Below are 21,216 nucleotides of genomic sequence, written 5' to 3'. Positions count from 1 at the left end.
GATGAATAAAAAACTTTTCTCAATAGGTTTTAAAATCAGCTTACGTGCCCAATTTAAAACAAATTGAGTTTTAAATATTTAAAAATAGTATTTTATGAGGAACCAGAATTTATTTAATGTATACTTATATGCGTGTAGATAATAGATGTTTTAGATTTGGGTTCATATAAATTTATTAACAATGAAGTTATTTTCTTGTTTCGTTTTTATATTTATGCATTACGAGAGTCGAACGGTATCTGAAATTCTTTGGCAAGAAGAGGGCTTTAATTATCGCTCTGAACGTGAAATAGTATTGATTTTAAAATACTTTTTTCTCGAAACACGAACACTTTTAACAAAATCAGCCAAAATCCTCATCTTATAAATTTCCTAAATCCAAAAGACTGTACGAATCCATAGAAAAATATGGTTGCAAAACAAAAAGTAGAAAAGTAATGTAATAACAGCTGCGACTTTGTGCGCCCTGCATGCTGCTGCCATCTGACGGCGGCAGGAGGTAATGAACCCCTCATTATATTACTTTTCGTTTTGCAATCGTGTTTTTGTATGGATTCGTATAATCTTTAGGATTTAGGAAATTTATATAAGATAAGAATCTCTAGCTGCTTTTGTAAAAATGTGTCCGTCTTTCGAGAAGAAAGTATTTTAAAATCAATGTTTATCATTTTCACGTTTAGTGCCGTTTTTATAGAGCGATAATAATTAAAGGTCTCTTTTTGCTAAAAAATTTCAGAGACCATTCGACTCTCTTAAATGAATTTTGTCACTCTTAAAATCGTTCTTTTAACATTATAATTTAATTTTTTAAAATTGGACACAAACACTACAGCAATATAATTATTTATATGTAAAATTGAAAATAAGTAACTATTTTATCATTTATTACAGTATTTATTAGATTAAATAAATTCTGATTCCCCATAAAACACTGTTTTTATATAAAAACTCAATTTTACTTAAATCGGGCACGTAAACTGATTTTAAAAACTATTGAGTAATGTTTGTTATTCATCTAAGAATCATAATCAAAAAGAATTTTTAAGTGCCAGTTAATTTTTATTTAAACCACCTTCTGGCGCACCGTGAAAAATCTGATATTAGACCCCAACAATGATGATTTTGTATATTTAATACATATATAATTTTTCCGAACTCATTTCAAAAAATGGGAAGAAGAAGTTGCGATAAGTAGGAAATATAAAGTAGGAAATAAGAAGTAAAAAGTGGTAAAGTGGGAGGTGAAAAATGGGCAGAAGAAGTTGATGAGTGGGAAATATAAAGTAGGAAATTGGAAGTGGAAATTGAAAATTGGGATTTGAAGTGGAAATTGGGAGGTAGAAAGTGGGAAATTGGGAAGTGAAATATGAGATTTGGTAGGTGAAAAAAGGGACGTGGAAACTGAAACTGGGAAGTGGAAAGTATGATGTGAAAAGTGGAAATTGAAATGTGGGAAAGTTACAAAATCGACCCTCTGTTGAAGTACTGTATTTACATGGTACAATATTTGCAATAACTTTTATATGCAATAAATTTTATTATATTATATAAATTTTATTTTGCAATAAAAGTATTCATTTCCATCTATGGAGAAAAATTAAAATTACAGAGAGTTCGGCTAGACGAATTCAATTTATAGGGGGAAAAGTTGTAGTCAAAAAAACTTTTAATTATTAAGGGATCTAAAACAATGGTTTTTTTTTCAATTTATCAAAAGTTTTTGAAGAGAACCGATGAACACTTCAATTTATCGAGTGTTTAATCATCGAGTTTCGACTTTATATATACATTTATACTTGTGTTTAAAATTTTTGAAAACAAAAAATAGAAAAAAAGAAAGACAGCGAGAAGAATTAGAATATCGTACGTATATGAGTCTATTTCTTGCTCACTGGCGCCGGAGAGATTCTGCTTTCATCTTCCTTCTTGTGTTCTTTTGAACTATTTTCTGAATTTGAGTCATCGGCCCAAGTAGGCGATTACTTCATTTCTAGTATACTTCTCTCATTAAATGCTTTCCTTTCTTTCATTTTTTCATTATTTGTAATAACATAAAACATTCTAAAATATTTTCTTCTTTCATAAAAAATTTCTTTTCTCCATTTTGGCAACGAAAAAAAAAATTTCAAATACAAAAAACTCGTATTTCTTTCAGTAAACATTTATATATTCAAATAAATATATGTATATTTTGATTAAACTAAATTCATTTAGATATAATATGATAAAATATATATAAAAAAAAGTATATTATATAATAAAATATACGCAATTTTTAATTTAGAAAAAATGCGTTACTTAATTAAGTTCTAATGATTATTTGCATAATTAGATAAAATGAGATAAAAATATTCAGAATAAATCCAGTAATAGTGCTTTTTCGAAATTCTTTTCAAATAGAATATTCATGAATAATATAGATATGTGGAACTGTAGAAAATTGGATTCATGATAATTTCTAGAATTTGAATAATTCAAAAGCAATTTAGATCGACAAGTCTTGTCAACACTTTGGATCGTCAACAATTTCATTATATTTATTACACCTGACACAGTTATCTCAATTTTACAATTTAACAAGGTCTCAAAATTGAAAAAATATTTTTTTTCACTCAGATTTAAATTTTAAAAATATTTCTTAAAAAATTTTTCTATTAAAATGTTTTATTCTTCACATAACTTTCTTCTTGTTGTTATAATTAATTTTTTTAACGCATCACATAATTTTCTCAAAAAAACAAAAAAAAAATTCGTTAATAGCCATTATTATTAGAGGATTAGTTAGTTATTAAAAATTATTAAATAATTTTAAAAAAAGTTAATTACTTTATTTAATTCTAAAATTAAGAAAATTTAAAGAAATTATTATATTTTGTTTTTTGAACAAAAAATACATTAATCTCCATAAAATTTAAATAACTGCAATTAATTTATTAAGAACATTTGAACCTTCGTGACGTCACAAATCATGGCGCATGACACGCAAACTTCTCAGGTATGTGAAAAGCACAATTTTGAATATTTTATAAAAAAACCTTTTGGAAAATGTTCAGAATAACATAGACTCTGTCTGTTATGTGCGGAAAATTCAAAATTTTGCGTTTAAAACGTTTTTTAAACAATGTTAAGGTCACAAATCATGGCGCATGACACGCAAACTTCTCAGGTATGTGAAAAACACAATTTTGAATATTTTTTAAAAAAACCTTTTGGAAAATGTTCAGAGAAACATAGACTATGTCTGTTATGTGCGAAAAATTCAAAATTTTGCGTATAAAACGTTTTTTAAACAATGTTTAAGTTGGTTGTCACAAGTAAGGAAAAATACACGAATTGCTTATATGTAGGCATTGTTTAAAAAACGTTTTAAACGCAAAATTTTGAATTTTTCGCACATAACAGACAGAGTCTGTGTTATTCTAAATATTTTCCAAAAGATTTTTTTAAAAAATATTCAAAATTGTGTTTTTCACATACCTGAGAAGTTTGCGTGTCATGCGCCATGATTTGTGACCTTAACATTGTTTAAAAAACGTTTTAAACGCAAAATTTTGAATTTTCCGCACATAACAGACAGAGTCTATGTTATTCTGAACATTTTCCAAAAGGTTTTTTTAAAAAATATTCAAAATTGTGCTTTTCACATACCTGAGAAGTTTGCGTGTCATGCGCCATGATTTGTGACGTCACGAAGGTTCAAATGCTCTTAATGTAAGTTATCATTAATCAATCAGTTGTAATTATGTAATTGAATTTTAGAAAACAACGTTTCATTTACTTAAAAAATAATAAATAAAATGTATACCTAATAATTTCTTATGATTTAAGAACGATGAAATTTATTTCCAAGCCAATCAGTTTCTATCCGAATCCACACGGAGAAAAATGGAAAAACGAATAAAGTAACTTTTACTTTTTTAAAAGTAAAATTTGAACTTTACGCAGTTTCTGCGTATTTCTGTCAATTTTTATTCCAGAAATAGTAAAATTTACTCCTAAAATAGTAAAAATTATTCCGGAAATAGTAAATTTTACTATTTCTAGAGTAAAAACTGCCAGAAACTGCGGACAGTTCCGCTTTTACTTTTAAAGTAGTAAAAGTTACTTTATTCGTTTTTCCATTTTTTTCCGTATAATTTTTAATGTAACTTAAGGAGGTTATAGGGATTGACTGAACTAATCAAAACAGAAACCATTATTGTATGATTTGACTTGCTCGGTACTTTGAAACGTCTGGCAACACCGCATTACGTCAATCGAATATTATAAATGGTTGCTATGACTTGTTTACTTTAATAAAACAATTATCCCTCTATTTAATTAACTTTAATTTAATTTTAAAAAATGTATAATCTATTGCTTCCTTATGGAGGAACCATTGTAATACCGAAATTTTTAGAACTTGATTTTTTGATGTATCTTTATGTTTTTCGACCTAATAAAAAATTATAAAATTAAATTAATTTATTAAACAAATAAATAAAAAACTCAACCCCCCCTACCCCCCTTATAAATAAGGATTTAGGAATCCAAAAATCACATTTTTTAAAAATTTCGTTCCGTGTGTATATATATTTATAATCTACACTACATTTTCTTAAATATCTCGAATACTATAAGAGTTAAAGAGATAATTTTTTTTTTCAGGGTGGCCGCAAAATTTTATTTTCAAAATTCCCTGATTTTTCCCTGACTAATTTTTTATTTTTCCTGACTAAAAAACTTTTGAATTATTTAATATTCTGCATTGCTGATTGAAATTTTTATAATGCTTTTTATGTAACAATTTTATTCATAAAGGAAAAGATAAGATAATTAAAAATTGTTTAATAACAAAATTTTATTATATTTACAACTTTTATTATAAAAAAAGTAAATACTTTGAAAAATGAAAAATCTGATATTCTATTCAAAGTTATTGAATTTTTAAATATTAAAGAAAAGAGTTTTTTGCCCATAACTTTAAAAAAAGGTATCGACACCAATAGATTTTTAACTGTATAGTTTTGTAGAGTTTTTGAAGACGCATCTTTTGACCTATTAGCGAATATCCTACTGTTATTTTATCTATAGAGTTATTAACATTTTGAAATTGAAAAATTTTGAAAAACCTGCCTTTTTGCCTTATTTATTAAATAATATTCATGTATCTTTAAAAGTATTATGAACAACTTGGAGAATCTTTAAAAACGAATCATTTGATCTACTATTAAACCTTTTATTGTGAAATATTACAAAGTTATTGATGTTAAAAATCTATCTCTGCAAATACCCAAAAATACAACTGAACACCTTCTTAAAATTATCATAATACCAAATAAGTTACCATAAAATTTGATCACAAAAAATCTCCATGGGGAAGCAAAGTGTTCATTTTATGAACACAAAAAGTTGGCAGCGGTTTTTTTTATTTATTATCTTTATTTTCTTTTTAAATATAACGTATTTTATACGTGCTATCAGAATCAACATTTTAAAATTTAGCGCGCAAAATTAACGTATAACGCGCATGATCAAGTGTGCAACGTTGCCAGACCAGAAGTTCTGACAATTATTCAATTTAACGTATTAAAAGTGAAATATTGTTAAAAATTAATTTATTGCAACTCCAACAAGATCCTAATGACACTTTTTAAACTGATATTTAATCATTATATCTCTGTTTTGTATGAAAAGTACTCAATGTTAATTGTTAAAAACCAAAAACGCTCATACCTTTTTCACAAGAACCTAGAGGTCTCAAAAATTTACCTACATAATTTTCAAACATTTATCTAATGGTGGACCAAGTTTCATTAAATTCCTAATGTTAATTCTATTTCCGCTATAAAACCTCCTTAACAGAATATTTTTTCCGAATCAATCCGTTTTATTCTGAGGCTAAATTTTAATTCTTTTTTCAATTCTGTTTTTTCATTCCGAAACTAAATTTTAATTCTTTTGATTCCTAAAATTCCATTTCGAATCAATCCTATTGAAACCGAATTGGTTCGTATTTTTTCGGAATGAAATTTCATAATTTAAAATTAAATGGATTAAAATTTAACTTCGGATTAATTCGTATTGATTTGGAAAAAAAATTTCACATTTTAAAAGAATTAAAATTTAGTTTTGAATTGATTCGAAATGAAATTTCAGTATTTAATATAAGAACATTGATTCCTTACACATATGGTTTTCGTTTATTTTCGTTTATTCGCTTATGTATATATAAATACGTGAAACTATATATATATATGTAATTATTGGAGAGGGAAAATGGATTAATAAAGCCTTCGATTATTCGCTCATCAAATGTTTATTATTCCACAATATGTTAAAGTGTTAATCATGTTAATATCATAATGCAGGGCCGACGAGCCAGTACTCACCGAAGATCGTTGAGAATCGAGAGCAGCTTTAAACCTAAAAGAAAAAAAAACAGTTTGCAATTATGCAATTATAATCGATAATTATTTACTTAAAAATGATGCAATTTTCTTTAAGTTTCGTAGAAAAACTTTATAATTATTCTATTAAAAGTGCTATTTAGATAGAAAAAATATTTTATACGCCAATTTATGAAGCAATTTACATACATATAATTCTGTGATTAATATATAATTGCAATCTAATCAAAATTTGCAACTTAATTATTTTAATTATTTATAATTAAATTAATGCAAAAATAAAACTTGATTATTGCAAAATAAAAAAAAATTAAATAAATGTAAAATAGAGTGAAACATTGTTAGAATTTATAACAGAGAATGAAAAAATTGTTTAAAATCACGAAATTCGGAAAAAACAGAAAGCTTAAAAAATTTATTTGATTCAAATACTCAATTACTTAACTATTATCAAATAAATATTTATTTGTATCAATTAATTATTATTTGAGTCAATTAAATGGTATTTGTTAAATAAATACAGAAATTATTAGTTCAAGTACAATTTATTTAATTCAAATAAAAATTATTTGGTTCAAGTAAATATTTATTTGATAATAGTCAAGTAATCGAGTATTTGAATCAAATAAATTTTTTTTTGGAGATAAAAAATATTATCAAAATCTAATGTTAGTAACCAAATTACCAGGAAAATTATAGCTAATTTAATTAAAATTAATTTCAATAGATTAGTGGCGAAAATTTAATGCAAATAAATAGAAATATATAAATATAAATGTAATGCTTTTTCAGAAGAAATAATTACCAATAAATTCATTCCGAATTCGAACACGGTCCTTGAGGACCGGAGTGGAAATGACTATACAATTGACGAATGCCAGCAACGCCGTTTGATAGTCTTCCGCCGTTGCTTTCTGTAATTCATCGACGACGACTCGTAATCGATATCGTTCGCCTTTACGCTCCTGAAAAAATATTTTAAGATAAACCAATATTATTCATTAAAATTCCTTTCTCGCATTATTATTATTATTACTATTTTTATTGTGGGAACATTTCTAAAACTGATCACATGAATTATAGAAGACAAATTATTATTTACAATTAAATATTTAATTTAATATTAAATATTTCAATATCATTATTGTTAATTTAATTATTGTTAAATAATAATTTTTCGTTATTAGAAATTAATTTTTGATAAAAAAAAAAAAAAAACCAGGTACCAAGTGACCTAACATAAAAAATTGTAAAACTTAAAAAAAATTAAATGCTCAATTTTTATGGGTTTTATATCTTTTGTCTGATCGAGGAAATTAGATTCAATTGTCTACATTAATTGAACGGAATCAAGTAGCGCGTTAAATTGATTAAAATACCCACTCGGCACTTGATAAACAATTTTAATTCATTGTGAAAGAAATTTATAAATTTTTTATTTAATTATCACATAATCATCCATTTTTGCTCTAACATCTCCTATATCCCCTCTCATCCTTTATTTTATCCCATTCACCAAAATACATTCTATAAACATCCTTACCGCACACTTCCTTTTCTTAATTCAACGTTTTTTTTTTCAATAGCCGCTATAATTTTTTTTCCTTCAACTATCGTCATCAGCAATCAAAACCACATCATCAGCATATGCCAACGTTAAATTCTTCCCCTAACATAATCTCATACCCTTTTTTTTCTTTTCTCCAGGTCTGACATCAACAAGTTAAGTAGGTTCATCCCAAAATCGATTTTCTACAGATTTTTTAAAAATTTTTAAGATGTATTATTGACATCACTTTACATGTGTTGTTCAAATTTTATTGAATTTTACCGTATCATTTTCAAGATAAAAATTGATAAAGTTTGAAGTTTTACATGGGAACAGTGAAAAAACATGAAAAATGACCATGTTTTCATTACTTAAAAAAAAACGGTTCTACAGATTTTTTTCAAAAACTAATATGTTTTAAATTATGAGTTTTAACAGTTTTTACAAAAATATGAAATTTTTTTACCGTTTGGTTGTGAAGTAAATGTTAATCAAAGTTAGCAACTTTTGAACTTATCCCATGTAAATAAAAGAAAGAAGAGGAGAAACGGCAAATTAACCTCTAAATTGGCCAGTGGAGCTCAACTTTTATGGACTATAGCTGTCGGTTTTAAACTTACGGAAAACCCCTAATAGAATGAGTACCGCTTGAAGGGATGAACCTCCTTAAGGCCAGGTCCAAGTCGTGTCAGCTGTTCCATTGAAACTTCAAAGGAACAGCTGACTCGACTTGGACCTGGCCTTAAATAAGATTGAATACAAGGGACATATACATGTCTTAAGGCCAGGTCTAAGTCGTGTCAGCTGTTCCATTGAAACCTCCCTAATAACACAAGATATCTTGGGATATATTGATAATATCCCGCAAATATCCTAGGGATGTCCTATGGATATCAAAAGGATCTCTTAAGGATATCCAAAAAATCGGCGGTTTGGATATCCACAGGATATCTTCTGGATATCTCTATAGACTTTCATAAATGTCCTCCAGATATCCCATAGATATCGTCAGGATATCCCACAGATATTTTCAGGATATTCTCAGTATATCTTCTGGATGTCAAGAAGATATTCTCAGGATACTGTTTTTAAAGTCATTATGAGACTACGAGTGAGAATATTCTGTGAATTAAATTTTATATAAATAAAATAAAATGCAACTTGTTTTTCAAGAAAGTTGTTTAATTTGAAAAATTATTAACTAATTTTTTTCTCATTCGTGATTCATTCCTTTATTCATATGCTTAATATTGTCAGAAAATAAATTGGCTTTAAACAATATAAATTCTTCCCCGCAAATAATGAATAACTATTAATATTAATTATACATTAAGTGCATGAGTTTATTTAAAAACTTTGAAAAATGCGTTTTAAATCTTCATTTAAAATAAATTAGAAGCTCATAAAATTTTTGTTTTTATTATATTATTATTCATTATATTAGCTTAACAATTTTAACCTTTAAAAATATATGTTGAGATATTAAATATCCCGTGAATATCCTAAGAATATCCCACTGACATCCTGAGGATATCCCATGGATATCTTGCGATATAATATCCAATAGATATTTTGTGGATGTCTTAGGGATATCCTGTGGATATCCTCTGGATGTCCTGTTGATGTCCCACAGACCGGCGGTTTGGATATCCTGGGGACAATTCTAGGATATCGACCATTGATCTAGGGATATCCTTTTGTTATGAGGGTTCAAAGGAACAGCTGACTCGACTTGGACCTGGCCTTAAACCTATTCCCAACCGAAAAACTAAATAAAATTTCGATAAAAAATAAAATTTTAAATATTAAATATATACAAAGTTGATGAATTAAAAATTATGTCTATTAATAGTCTAGTGTATTAGAAATTAGTTCAAATGCATTTTCGATAAAAGTTAAATTAGGTTCATTAAAATTTCGTAAATTTTAATTTTAGGTTAAAATAATTTATTTCGAATCCATTGCCCGTATTTCTTTATCACGTTAAGGATTTTTTAATAACAATTATTTTTTAAAAATTTAAATAAATTATCTGTAATTTACATAAAAAGACCGATTTTTTTTTAAGTTTAACTAATCAGAATAAAAATTACTTCTGCCGTGTTAGTTAAACGAAGCTGAAGTACGCAACATTTATGATAAACGATTTTTAAGGAGGGTGAAGGGTCAACATAACCTCAAAAACCTGTCAAAATTAAAAAATTGTTTTTAACACAAACGAAAATATAATAAATATTAATTTCAAACAATTTTAGAAAATCTATAGATTTATATATTTTGTCAATAATTATTTTTTTAACATTTAGTTTTTTTTTCTTTTAAAACAGACAAAAATTGCAATTTTTAACCAATTTTTATAAACAAAAGCTCATTTTAGTCAGTGAAACATTCTCTACAATTGTTATCTTTTTTACATTGTAATAAGTATGTTCTTAAGGGTATGTGGGAACCTCCCACGTGACCTAGTATGGGAAAATGTGTTTTGGTAGTATACATTTCACTCTAAAATGAAAAAAGATTTTTCTCTAAAATTTTGAGGGATAATAGATTTGGGTTCAAGGAATCTCGCTGTTCTCCGAAAAATACATAATTTTGTGTTAAATTAATAAAAAATTGAGTTTAAAAAGTGGCATTTTTAAACGAAAATGAAAACAAAGATGGCGGCGCATACACAGACGTTGCTTGAGTGTGTCAGTGCTCCAGTAAACAGCGCCAATTCGAGCGAGTGGCCGCTGAATGAACTACGATAGAATACATTATTTTACTATTTATTGCTTTATTTTTATTATTTTTGCGTTATGTTACAATAAATGTGAAGAACAACGAGATTTCTTGCACCAAACTAAATCATTTTTCCAAAATTTTAACCCGAAATTATTTTTTATTTTAGAGAAAGTTTCAAACCACAAAAAACGTCCTTTGCCCATATACCCTTAACAAAAAATGCGCTTTATTTTACGAAAATTTCACTTCTTTTGTTAAACAAATATTCATTTTAAAAACGGTGCATTTTTTGGAAATTCTCTTAGGTGAAGTTGTAGTTAATATGTTTGTTTATGCAGAAAATAAGCCACAGTAAACAAAAATTGCATCATTTAAAAAAAATCATTATTATTTGACTTTCATGACTAAAAGAAAATTAAAATACAATTCGATACAATTTCCACACTTATTCCTGCTACTTTATTTCAAAATTAAAAAAAAAAATTCAAATCATTAGAAAATAAGGAAAAATTAATATAGATTTAGAAAATTTTCATTAGGAAAATTGTATTATAGGAATTATTTGTATTTTAGGAAATATACTTTTAAAAAATCAAGAAATTAGGAAAATCGATAGGGAATCAATCACATTAATATAATGATTGTATTATGTATATAGAATGAGTAAGATTGGTTGGGAAAAAAAAATATAAATTTATATTTAGAGATTTGTGTGACCTTACCTGATAAATGTGAAGGGTGTCAATGGCACGTTGTCGTCCATCTTGACTGTAAACGCACAGGGCTGAGAGTAATTCGACTACTTGTTTCTTCACGGACGTGCAAGCTGTGTCTAGTGCTGAAATCGGAAGAGTCATGGTCAGTGAGCTAACGATTTCGTTTTTGATATCAAGGTAAAGGTGCCTCTCTCAAGTATAGAGATTAATTCAAGTTTTCCTGATGGCAAACTTACCTGAGGCAAGTTTGGTACAGTAATCGGGGTTATCCACAATGTAGTCAAGACCGACATGAGAATCCATGTTGACTGCATTTGTGATAACACTTGTCCCAATCTATCAAAACAAAAAACAATGTATTAATTTTCATTTTTTTTTTACATAAGTTTTATGCGATTAGTTATTGTTTTAGTCAAACGAATTTTCCAAAATTTGTTTAAAATAAAATTTATAAATAAGACCAACTAAGCCAATAATTTATGAAAATTAAAAACAATATCATTTTTAGATTGTCATTAAGGTGTATCAAATTGATCCAAATATTTGGATCATTTTCAAGAAATGATCCAGAATATGGGATCATTTTTTGATACCTGAATTGGTATCAAAGTATAACTGTCATGGCTGGCATGCTCTTATTAACAAGTTTATTAATTAATTTATTCACTGCACTGAATATTCAGATATTAAAAATACTTTTATTATGAATTTTAAGAAAGAGAGAAGCGAAAACTTATAAATTGCGAGCAATCAAATAAGAAAAAATTTATTTCGAAATAAAATGAAATACACTAACCTTTATTTATGTTTATCACATAAGATTTAAGTTAAGTTCACAATCACAACACTTGAAAATTTTTAATTATTTTTGTGGTTCAAATAATTATCAATAATTCATTTATTATAAATGAACAAAATTTAAGTAATGCACGCTTGATAAAGATTTCTAATGCGTTGTCAATTAATGCAATTAATAATTTCCTATTACACAATATCATAATCGACATATATGACATTTGTAAACAAACAGGGTTGGGAAACAAGAGCCCAAAATATGTTCGTCCAAAGCGAATTTTAATCCTACCCAACTCTGCTTTGGACGAACATATTTTGGGCTCTTGTTTCCCAACCCTGTTTGTTTACAAATGTCATATATATCGATTATGATATTGTGTAATAGGAAATTATTAATTGCATTAATTGACAACGCATTAGAAATATTTATCAAGCGTGCATTACTTAAATTTTGTTCATTTATAATAAATAAATTATTGATAATTATTTGAACCACAAAAATAATTAAAAATTTTCAAGTGTTGTGATTGTGAACTTAACTTAAATCTTATGGGATAAATATAAAAAAAGGTTAGTGTATTTCATTTTATTTCGAAATAAATTTTTTCTTATTTGATTGCTCGCAATTTATAAGTTTTCGCTTCTCTCTTTCTTAAAATTCATAATAAAAGTATTTTTAATATCTGAATATTCAGTGCAGTGAATAAATTAATTAATAAACTTGTCAATAAGAGCATGCCAGCCATGACAGTTATACTTTGATACCAATTCAGGTATCAAAAAATGATCCCATATTCTGGATCATTTCTTGAAAATGATCCAAATATTTGGATCAATTTGATACCTTATATCGAATCAAAACGTTGCATTAGTTGATCTTAATTCTTGTATCAATTTGATTCACACAAGAAAACTGTGGTATGACATCGTCTACTATTGATTTATACATAAAAAAAGTTATTGAAATCGATTGAAAATTTCTTCTCGGAGGTTTTTGGGGTCGTTGATTACGAATCTGAAGTTAGATTTTCAAAATTCAAAATGGCGCATCCAATATGGCGGAAAATATTTTTAAATTCAGTATATATTTGCTTCAGTCTTTTTACTCGGGGGTTTTTAAGGGCGCTGATTTCGAATCCTTAGTATTCGGAGATTACGACATACACTGAGAAAAACGATTACGATTTCGTTAGTAAGAATATTTTTGCTAATTTATATTAGTGACTGTTACCATTTAATTAGTTAGCCTAACCATTTCGTTAGTAAGGTAACTAATTAAATATTTATTCTATCCAACTAATTAGACAGACCTACTAATAAAATACCCACACAGCACAGTATATTGCTGTAAGCTTACCCCAAGCTTACATGTAATTTTTGTGAGCTAACCCTGTAAGCTTCAGGTAAGGTCGAGGTAATATAAAAATGTCCGCCATACAGTAAGCTTACACAGTAAGGCCATAGTAAACTTACATGGCAAAGTCACTGTAAGGTTGCAGTAAGCTTACACGGCAAGTTTTCAAAGGTATCAATAAATAATTTTTTTTAAATATTTATGCGCAGTAGCTTTCTATGGCACTTACGAATGCGCAGTAAATTTTTTTAAGCAAACCCTACCGGGATTTTTTATATAAATGACAAAATAAATATAATTGTGCAAAACAATTTATTGTTTACTGCAAGTTGATAAATTAATACTTTGTTATTTGTTAGCAATTAATATAAGCATACCGTGTAAGCTTACTGTAAGCTTACAGTGATCTTACCGTGTAAGCTTACAGTGCCCCTACCATGAAAGCTTACCATGACTTTACCATGTAAGTTTACCATGGCATTACTGTGTAAGCTTACTGTATGGCGGACATTTTTATATTACCTCGATCTTACCTGAAGCTTACAGGGTTAGCTTACAAAAATTACATGTAAGCTTGAGATAAGCTTACAGCAATATATTGTGCTGTGTGGGTAGTTATGCCAACCAATAAAAATAGTAACTGCAACTAATAAATTAGCAGCAGTATAGTTTAGCAGTGTACCTATTTTTCAGCTGTTAAATGTTTTTTTTAACTAAAAAGCAAAAATTTTTTTTTATGTGATAACATTTATTTTTGTCTGAAACAAATAATTCGATAAGACATTTAGATATGACATACTATACGCAAAGACATGAAAATGACCTCTTTTGGAAGAATCATGGATTAAATTTTTACAAAGATAAATATGTGTAATTCTATAAATAATTTTTGAATATTCCTCGCGTGCGCACTTTTAACAAGCACGAATGAAAGAATCCATTGTGTGTAGTATTGCGATCTGTTTGGACTTCCAATCGCGCGCGCCAGTGAAATTGTCTTTCGCATATGGGAAGTATGAATGGAGAATGGTGGGTTTTAGAGATGCAGGAGCGTATATAATAAACAGACAAGATGGTGTATATATGGGGGTCCTTAATATCCGACCGATTCTATTTTTAAACGTGACTCGAGATATGTGCGTGCGTGCTGTGACGCAACCTTATGGTCTTTCTACTTATCCTTACTTTCCCCTTTCCCTTCACTAAGTACATCTGACTCCCCCTCTTTATCACTCTCTCGCATCTGTGTCTCTTCAATTTTTTTTTTCATTTATAATATCGAAATTCTATTTTTATTTGCAAATTTAAAAAATTGTTTCTTTTAATAATTGATATTATTTTTTTCAATTTCCCCCCTCTTTTCTCTTTTTTAGATAGAAAAGGTCGATTTTATTTATTTTATAATATTGTTGTACACATCCCTTTGCCACTCTTAGAGAAATATAATTCTTGCACCTTTTCCCAAGTCTTCTTTTCTCTCACTTTCTTTTTCTTCAGTTTTAACTTCAACTGATCTATTTCAGTTTCTTGTATTTTTATACATTTTTGTTTCATACAATGTTTTCGAGCTCTTTTTTTCAAATGTGCTCTTCCCCTATTTCTAATCTTTTGACTTTTTTATGTTTCCTGCATTTTTCCGTCACTCGGCTCCTGATTTTGTATTCTTATAATACGCATAATTATAGCTTAGTATAATGGTTTATTCTTCGCGTTTTGTTTTCTGTACATAGGAGATTTGTTAAACTTAAGGGAAGATATATTTTTTTAATAAATTTTACTCCATCAATTAACAGCATTGTAAAAAATTATTGTATTTAAAAAAGAAAATTATTGTTTTATTATCCCATAAAAATTATTAGTTAAAATTTTCATTTTAAATAATTTTATTAGATATAATTATTTTTTAGACGAATTTTTATTTTTCGAATTAACATTTGTGCAGAATTTCTTTTTAAACAAATTTTTACTTAACAGAATTCTAATGTATCAAATTTTTAATCTACAGAATTCTTAAACGAAAAATTTCGGCGCGATGTTTAAAATCCACCAATCACGATTTCTTTTGACAACTTTTGATTGGTGAATTTTAAACATCGCGCCGAAATTTTTCTGTCGCTTGTTTGTTCGGCCGTTTGCAATTTCGGACGAATAAAAATTCGGCGTTTTAAGAATTCTACCAAATAAAAATTACCTAAAAATTCTGTTAATTAAAAATTTTTTAAAAAAGAAATTCTGAAAAATGTTAATTAGGAAAATGAAAATTCTTGTTTTTATTAAATTTTTAACATTTTTATTTAAAATTTTCTATATAGGGTCAGTTGGAGTAAATGGGAACAAAATCGCTATTTTTCACAAATTACGTAAGTTTCTTCCTTTAAAAGGTAATATTTGCGGGTTTATTTTTTTTTAAGTTGTTATTTACATTCCCAAGATTAATTTTATGCAGCAGAAAAAAATTTAGATAAGCTTTAAACGCATGGAACTGACACCCATAACAGTAATTCATTTAAATTTTTGATTTTTGTTAATTTGGTTAATAATGACAAGCTGTCCCCATTTACCCCAAAAATTTGAAAACTCAGGGTAAATGGGGACAGCTTGTTATTATTAACCAAATTGACAAAAATCAAAAATTCAAGTGAATTTCTGTTAAAGGAGTCATAAGGAATAAGAAAAAATTTTGGAATGATTTTTAAGTCTGTTTTCTTAGAAATGCGAGAGAAAATACTGAAAAAGTTTGACTTTGATTTTCAAGCTTTTATGCATTGAGCGATAACTTTTTTTATTTTGTTGCCAATTGTCAAGATAAAAGCTTGGCAATACTCAAAACCTCTTGCAGGTGATCTGAGGTTAAAATTTTGACGTTGAACTTAATTTTAAAACTGGAAATTAAGCTCCAAAACCTCTTGTCCCCATTTACCTCAACTGACCCTATGTATTTTGTATTTATAATTTTTTTTATAAATTTTTTGTTTAAAATTTTATATGAAAAGTATATTTTTATTTAAAATTTCAAAAAATTTTATTTGGACAAATTTTTTTAATTTATCTTAACAGAGAAATTTTGTCAAAAAAAAATGAACTTAAAAAAACTGTATTTCTAATTATACGTTATTTGCAGCACTCGTAAAATCACCTATTTTACGTACTTGTGTCAAAAATAACTATTTTCAACCGACACTCTGTATCATTTTACGAGTTCGAAGAGCTCCAATATAGTAGCATAAAGACTTCATATAACTATAAAATATATGCGATTTAAAATGAATATAGATATGTATATCATTTTACACACACTTATCCAATACACAAAATGTATAATTAAATTTGAATTAAATAAAAATATACTTATATTTCATATAGCTAAACAACAATTTATTTTGTTTGCAAATAAAAAAATTTATTTGACCTAACATTTTTAAAAATTTTATTTATTTTAGAATTTCCATTTTATATTCTATATTAAATTAATCATATTATTGTAGGAAAGCATTAATAAGTTCTTAAAATCGTTAGAATTTTGATTTAACAGAATTTCATTAGATATAATTTTCATTGAACCGAATTTTATTTGCTCGAATTATTATTTTGCAGAATTTTCATTAAACTGATTTTCTATATATAACAAAATTTTTATATAATCGAATATTCACTTCACAGAATTTTTATTTCTTCGAATTTTTATTTGTAAGAATTTTTTATTTTCTCGAATTTTTATTTGACACAATAGCCATTTTAATAAATTTTTATTAGGAAGAATTTCATTGCCCAGAATTTTCTTTTCGATGAATTTTTATTTATTCAAATTATTATTATTTGATAAAATTTCCATATAACCGAGTTTTTACACTACAGAATTTATACTTAACCGCAAAATCATTTAGCAGAATTTCTAATTGATAGAGTTTCCATTTGTCCGAACAAACAATCGACAGAAATATTTCGGCGCGATTGTTTGTTCGGACATTTGCAATTTTGGACAAATGAAAATTCTATTAATTAGAAATTCTGTTAGGGGCCGTTCATATACCACGTGGACAATTTTTTACTGATTTTTGACCCTCCCCCCATTGTGGATACCAAAATACATTGAATCGTGGACATTTTTAGACATTTTTAATCACCCCCTCCCCCATAAAGTGTCCACGTGATATATGGACGGCCCCTTAAATGATTTTTAGGTTACAAATTCTGTAGTATAAATGGTGGAAACATTTCTTTTTATATATATGTAGATTAAAATTCTTGAGTTTCATTGCAATTGATTTACTTACTCCGAAATAACTGAAATTTTACTTGGACTTGCATTGTTAATAAAATCTGAGCTAAATTTTTTCTTCAGCAATTAATAACAAGAAGGGGGTCCTTTATGTTTATTTCATAAACATTATGCTTCCTCATTATGTGAAGCAAAAAATTCGCTTCCTCGTGAAGGAAGCAATGAATTTGTCCAATTCAATTGATTGATTTAAAAACTTTCGAATTAAAAATGTTTTAAATTAATTAAATTTTTTGAAAAATAAAGAAAATTTTAATTAATTTTGAGTGTAACATAAACTTTATATATACGAATCGATTCGTTTTAATGCAAGGAATACAATTATTTTATTCATCAACTTGAATTTAAAAAAAACACAAAATTTTTTAGCTAAAATATGAATTTTCGATTTTTCAATTTTTATTAATTCTCAAATTTTAAATCAAATCTATACTTTATATATACCAACCAATTCGTTTCAATGCAGGGAATAAAATTATTTCATATATAAACATGAATTTAAATAAACACCTCATTTTTTAGCTAAAATGAGAATTTTTGATTTTTTAACTTTCTTTAATTCTTTAAATTTCAATCAAATCTATACTTTATATATATCAATCGATTCATCTTGACATAAAGAAGACGATTATATTATATATTACCTTAAATTTTTCGATTTAAAAATTTTTTCAATTAAAAAAAAATTTTTGGAAAAAAGACGATAAAATTTTTTTTTTGGGGTATTTTTAAAAATCCTCTCGTCATTTTTGAGAGATTAATGTGTTAAATAAGCCTACCAAATTTTATCCAAATCCATTAAAACCTGTTAAAGATATCGTGTTCACAAAAACGATCCACACACACATACACACACACACACACACACACATATACACACACATACATACATCCGGACAATTGATCAGGATCTCATATAACATGTTTCTATATAGAGGAAAATTTGTTTTCACCATTTTTAAAAAGTTTATAAACGAAAGGACTACATAGCTTCCTCCACGAGGAAGCAAAAAAAATTAATTATTAATAAAAAAGGACATAAGGTCAGTTGGAGTAAATGGGAACAGGGGGTAAATGGGGACAAGAGGTGTTAGAGCTTAATTTACAGTTTTACAATTAAGTTCAACGTCAATGTTTTAACCTTAGATCACCTACAAGAGGTTCTGAGTATTGCCAAGCTTTTATCTTGACAATTGGCAGCAAGATAAAAGTCAAAGTGTTTCAGTATTTTGTCTTGCATTTCAAAGAAAACAGACTTAAAAATCATACAAAATTTTTTTCTTATTCCTTATGACTCCCATAACAGAAATTCACTTGAATTTTTGTCAATTTGGTTAATAATAACAAGCTGTCCCCATTTACCCTAATAATTTGAAAACTCAGGGTAAATTATTAGGGTAAATGGGGACAGCTTGTTATTATTAACCAAATAGACTAAAAATCAAAAATTCAAGTGAATTTCTGTTATGGAAATCATACGGAATAGGAAAAAATGTTTGAATGATTTTTAAGTCTGTTTTTTTTAAATGTGAGAATCTCGCTGTTCTCCAAAAAATACATAATTTTGTGTTAAATTATTAAAAAATGAAGTTTAAAAAGTGGCATTTTTAAACGAAAATGAGAACAAAGAAACAAGAAATTCTTAAATTTTCCTTAGAAACTATGCTGTCCCCATTTACCTTAAATTTTAGGAGATTTTCTAAATCTTGGGGTAAATGGGTACAGTCAGTTTCATGCGTTTAAAGCTTATCTAAATTTTTTCTGCTGCATAAAATTAATCCTGGGAATGTAAATAACAACTTAAAAAAAAACCTGCAAACATTACCTTTTAAGGGAATGTGGGCAAAGAACGTTTTTTGTGGTTTGAAACTTTCTCTAAAATAAAAAATGATTTCGGGTTAAAATTTTGGAAAAATGATTTCGTCTGGTGCAAGGAATCTAGCTGTTCTTCACATTTACTGTAACATAACGTAAAAATAATAAAAATAAAGCAATAAATAGTACAATAATGCATTATATCATAGTTTATTTAGCGGTTACTCGCTCGAATTGGCGCTGTTTACTGGAGCACTGACACACTCAAGCAACGTCTGTGTATGCGCCGCCAGCTTTGTTTTCATTTTCGTTTAAAAATGCCACTTTTTAAACTTCATTTTTTAATAATTTAACACAAAATTATGTATTTTTCGGAGAACAGCGAGATTCCTTGAACCCAATTCTATTATCCCTCAAAATTTTAGAGAAAAATCATTTTTCATTTTAGCGTAAGAAGTATACTAGCAAAACACATTTTTCCATACTAGGTCAAGTGGGAGGTTCCCACATACCCTTAAAGGAAGAAACTTACGTAATTTGTGAAAAATAGAGATTTTGTTCCTATTTACCCCTAATTTTTAGTGGAATAATAATTGAAAAAAAAATCGGACAAGTGCGAGTTACACTCCCATTAAAATTGAGGGTTTTGTACCCTTAAACCTAAAAGTTAAGGGGGTTAAAGAGTGAAGGCCGATGTAAAAATTCCAATTTTGCTTAATTTTTTCTGTAATGTGAGCATGAAAACACATATACCGAAAATTATCAGTTTTTCCTTGAAAACGCTATGATAATCAACTTCAATCGTGCTCACTATACTTTTTTTATAATCTACACGTAAAAATGTATAAATTTGAAGCTCTTTAGATAAAATTTTCTTCGTTTTTTGAGAAAAATTCATGATTTTTATCGAAAATTATCAGTTTTTTCTTGAGAACGCTATGATAATCAATTCCAATCGTTCTCGCTATATTTTTTTTTGTAATCAACACGTAAAAATACGTAAAAATTAATAAATTTGAATCCCTTAAAATAATATTTTCTTCTTTTTTTATTCGAAAAATCTATGACTTTTTTCTAAAAATATGAGTTTTCCTTAAAAACAATATGATTATCAACTCTAATCGTGCTCACTATATTTTTACTGTAATTTACACGCAAAAATACGCATGTATACCAAATATGAACTGTCTTGGTTAAATAGTGTGTGCGCTAGAAGGATTAAACGCTATTTTTCAATATTTTTGATTTTTCCTTGACAACCCCTGGCGGATCTCGAAATCGGAATGTACGCTGAATTCGTTGTACATTCGTTACACATTGGTTAAACATTTAGTTGGAGTGAAAATTGTGTAGAAACTGAGTGGAAACTGTGGAAAAGTGTAATTGAATTGAATAATAAAAGTATTTAGTGATAGATTTGTGCTGTATTTGTGATAAATTAACGTGTTATTATTAAATAAATAAAGTTTAAAGTGTAAAATGTTCGCGTAAGTGAGTTTGACAGGCTAGGGAATTTTCTAGTGACATCCAAATTGATAGTCGATAATGAAGTTGAGCCGCCGACTTTGCACGGTAGGTGGCAGCATTCATACTTT

General features: G+C 27.4%; 1 protein-coding gene across 2 annotated transcripts in view; it reads right to left on the bottom strand.

Moving 5' to 3' along the window:
• LOC127284982 (uncharacterized) overlaps positions 1 to 21,216 on the bottom strand; it is an 83,269-nt gene that overhangs the window by 40,352 nt on the left and 21,701 nt on the right. For both annotated transcript variants that reach the window (XM_051310726.1, XM_051310727.1), the window contains exons 2-5: positions 11,615 to 11,714; positions 11,385 to 11,500; positions 7,195 to 7,354; positions 6,372 to 6,405 (exon numbers count right to left, since the gene is read on the bottom strand). In XM_051310726.1, coding sequence (XP_051166683.1) covers positions 6,372 to 6,405; positions 7,195 to 7,354; positions 11,385 to 11,500; positions 11,615 to 11,681 — 377 coding nt within the window. In that variant the 5' untranslated portion in view covers positions 11,682 to 11,714. The remainder of the gene's footprint in view (positions 1 to 6,371; positions 6,406 to 7,194; positions 7,355 to 11,384; positions 11,501 to 11,614; positions 11,715 to 21,216) is intronic.

This window comes from Leptopilina boulardi, unplaced genomic scaffold, assembly GCF_019393585.1.
Source record: "Leptopilina boulardi isolate dan_hultmark-lab unplaced genomic scaffold, ZJU_Lbou_2.1 LbouV2_327, whole genome shotgun sequence".
In the NCBI taxonomy this organism is placed as follows: Eukaryota; Metazoa; Arthropoda; class Insecta; order Hymenoptera; family Figitidae; genus Leptopilina; species Leptopilina boulardi.
The sequence above is the reverse complement of the archived record's forward strand: the minus strand, read 5'-3'. Positions and strand labels throughout refer to the sequence as shown.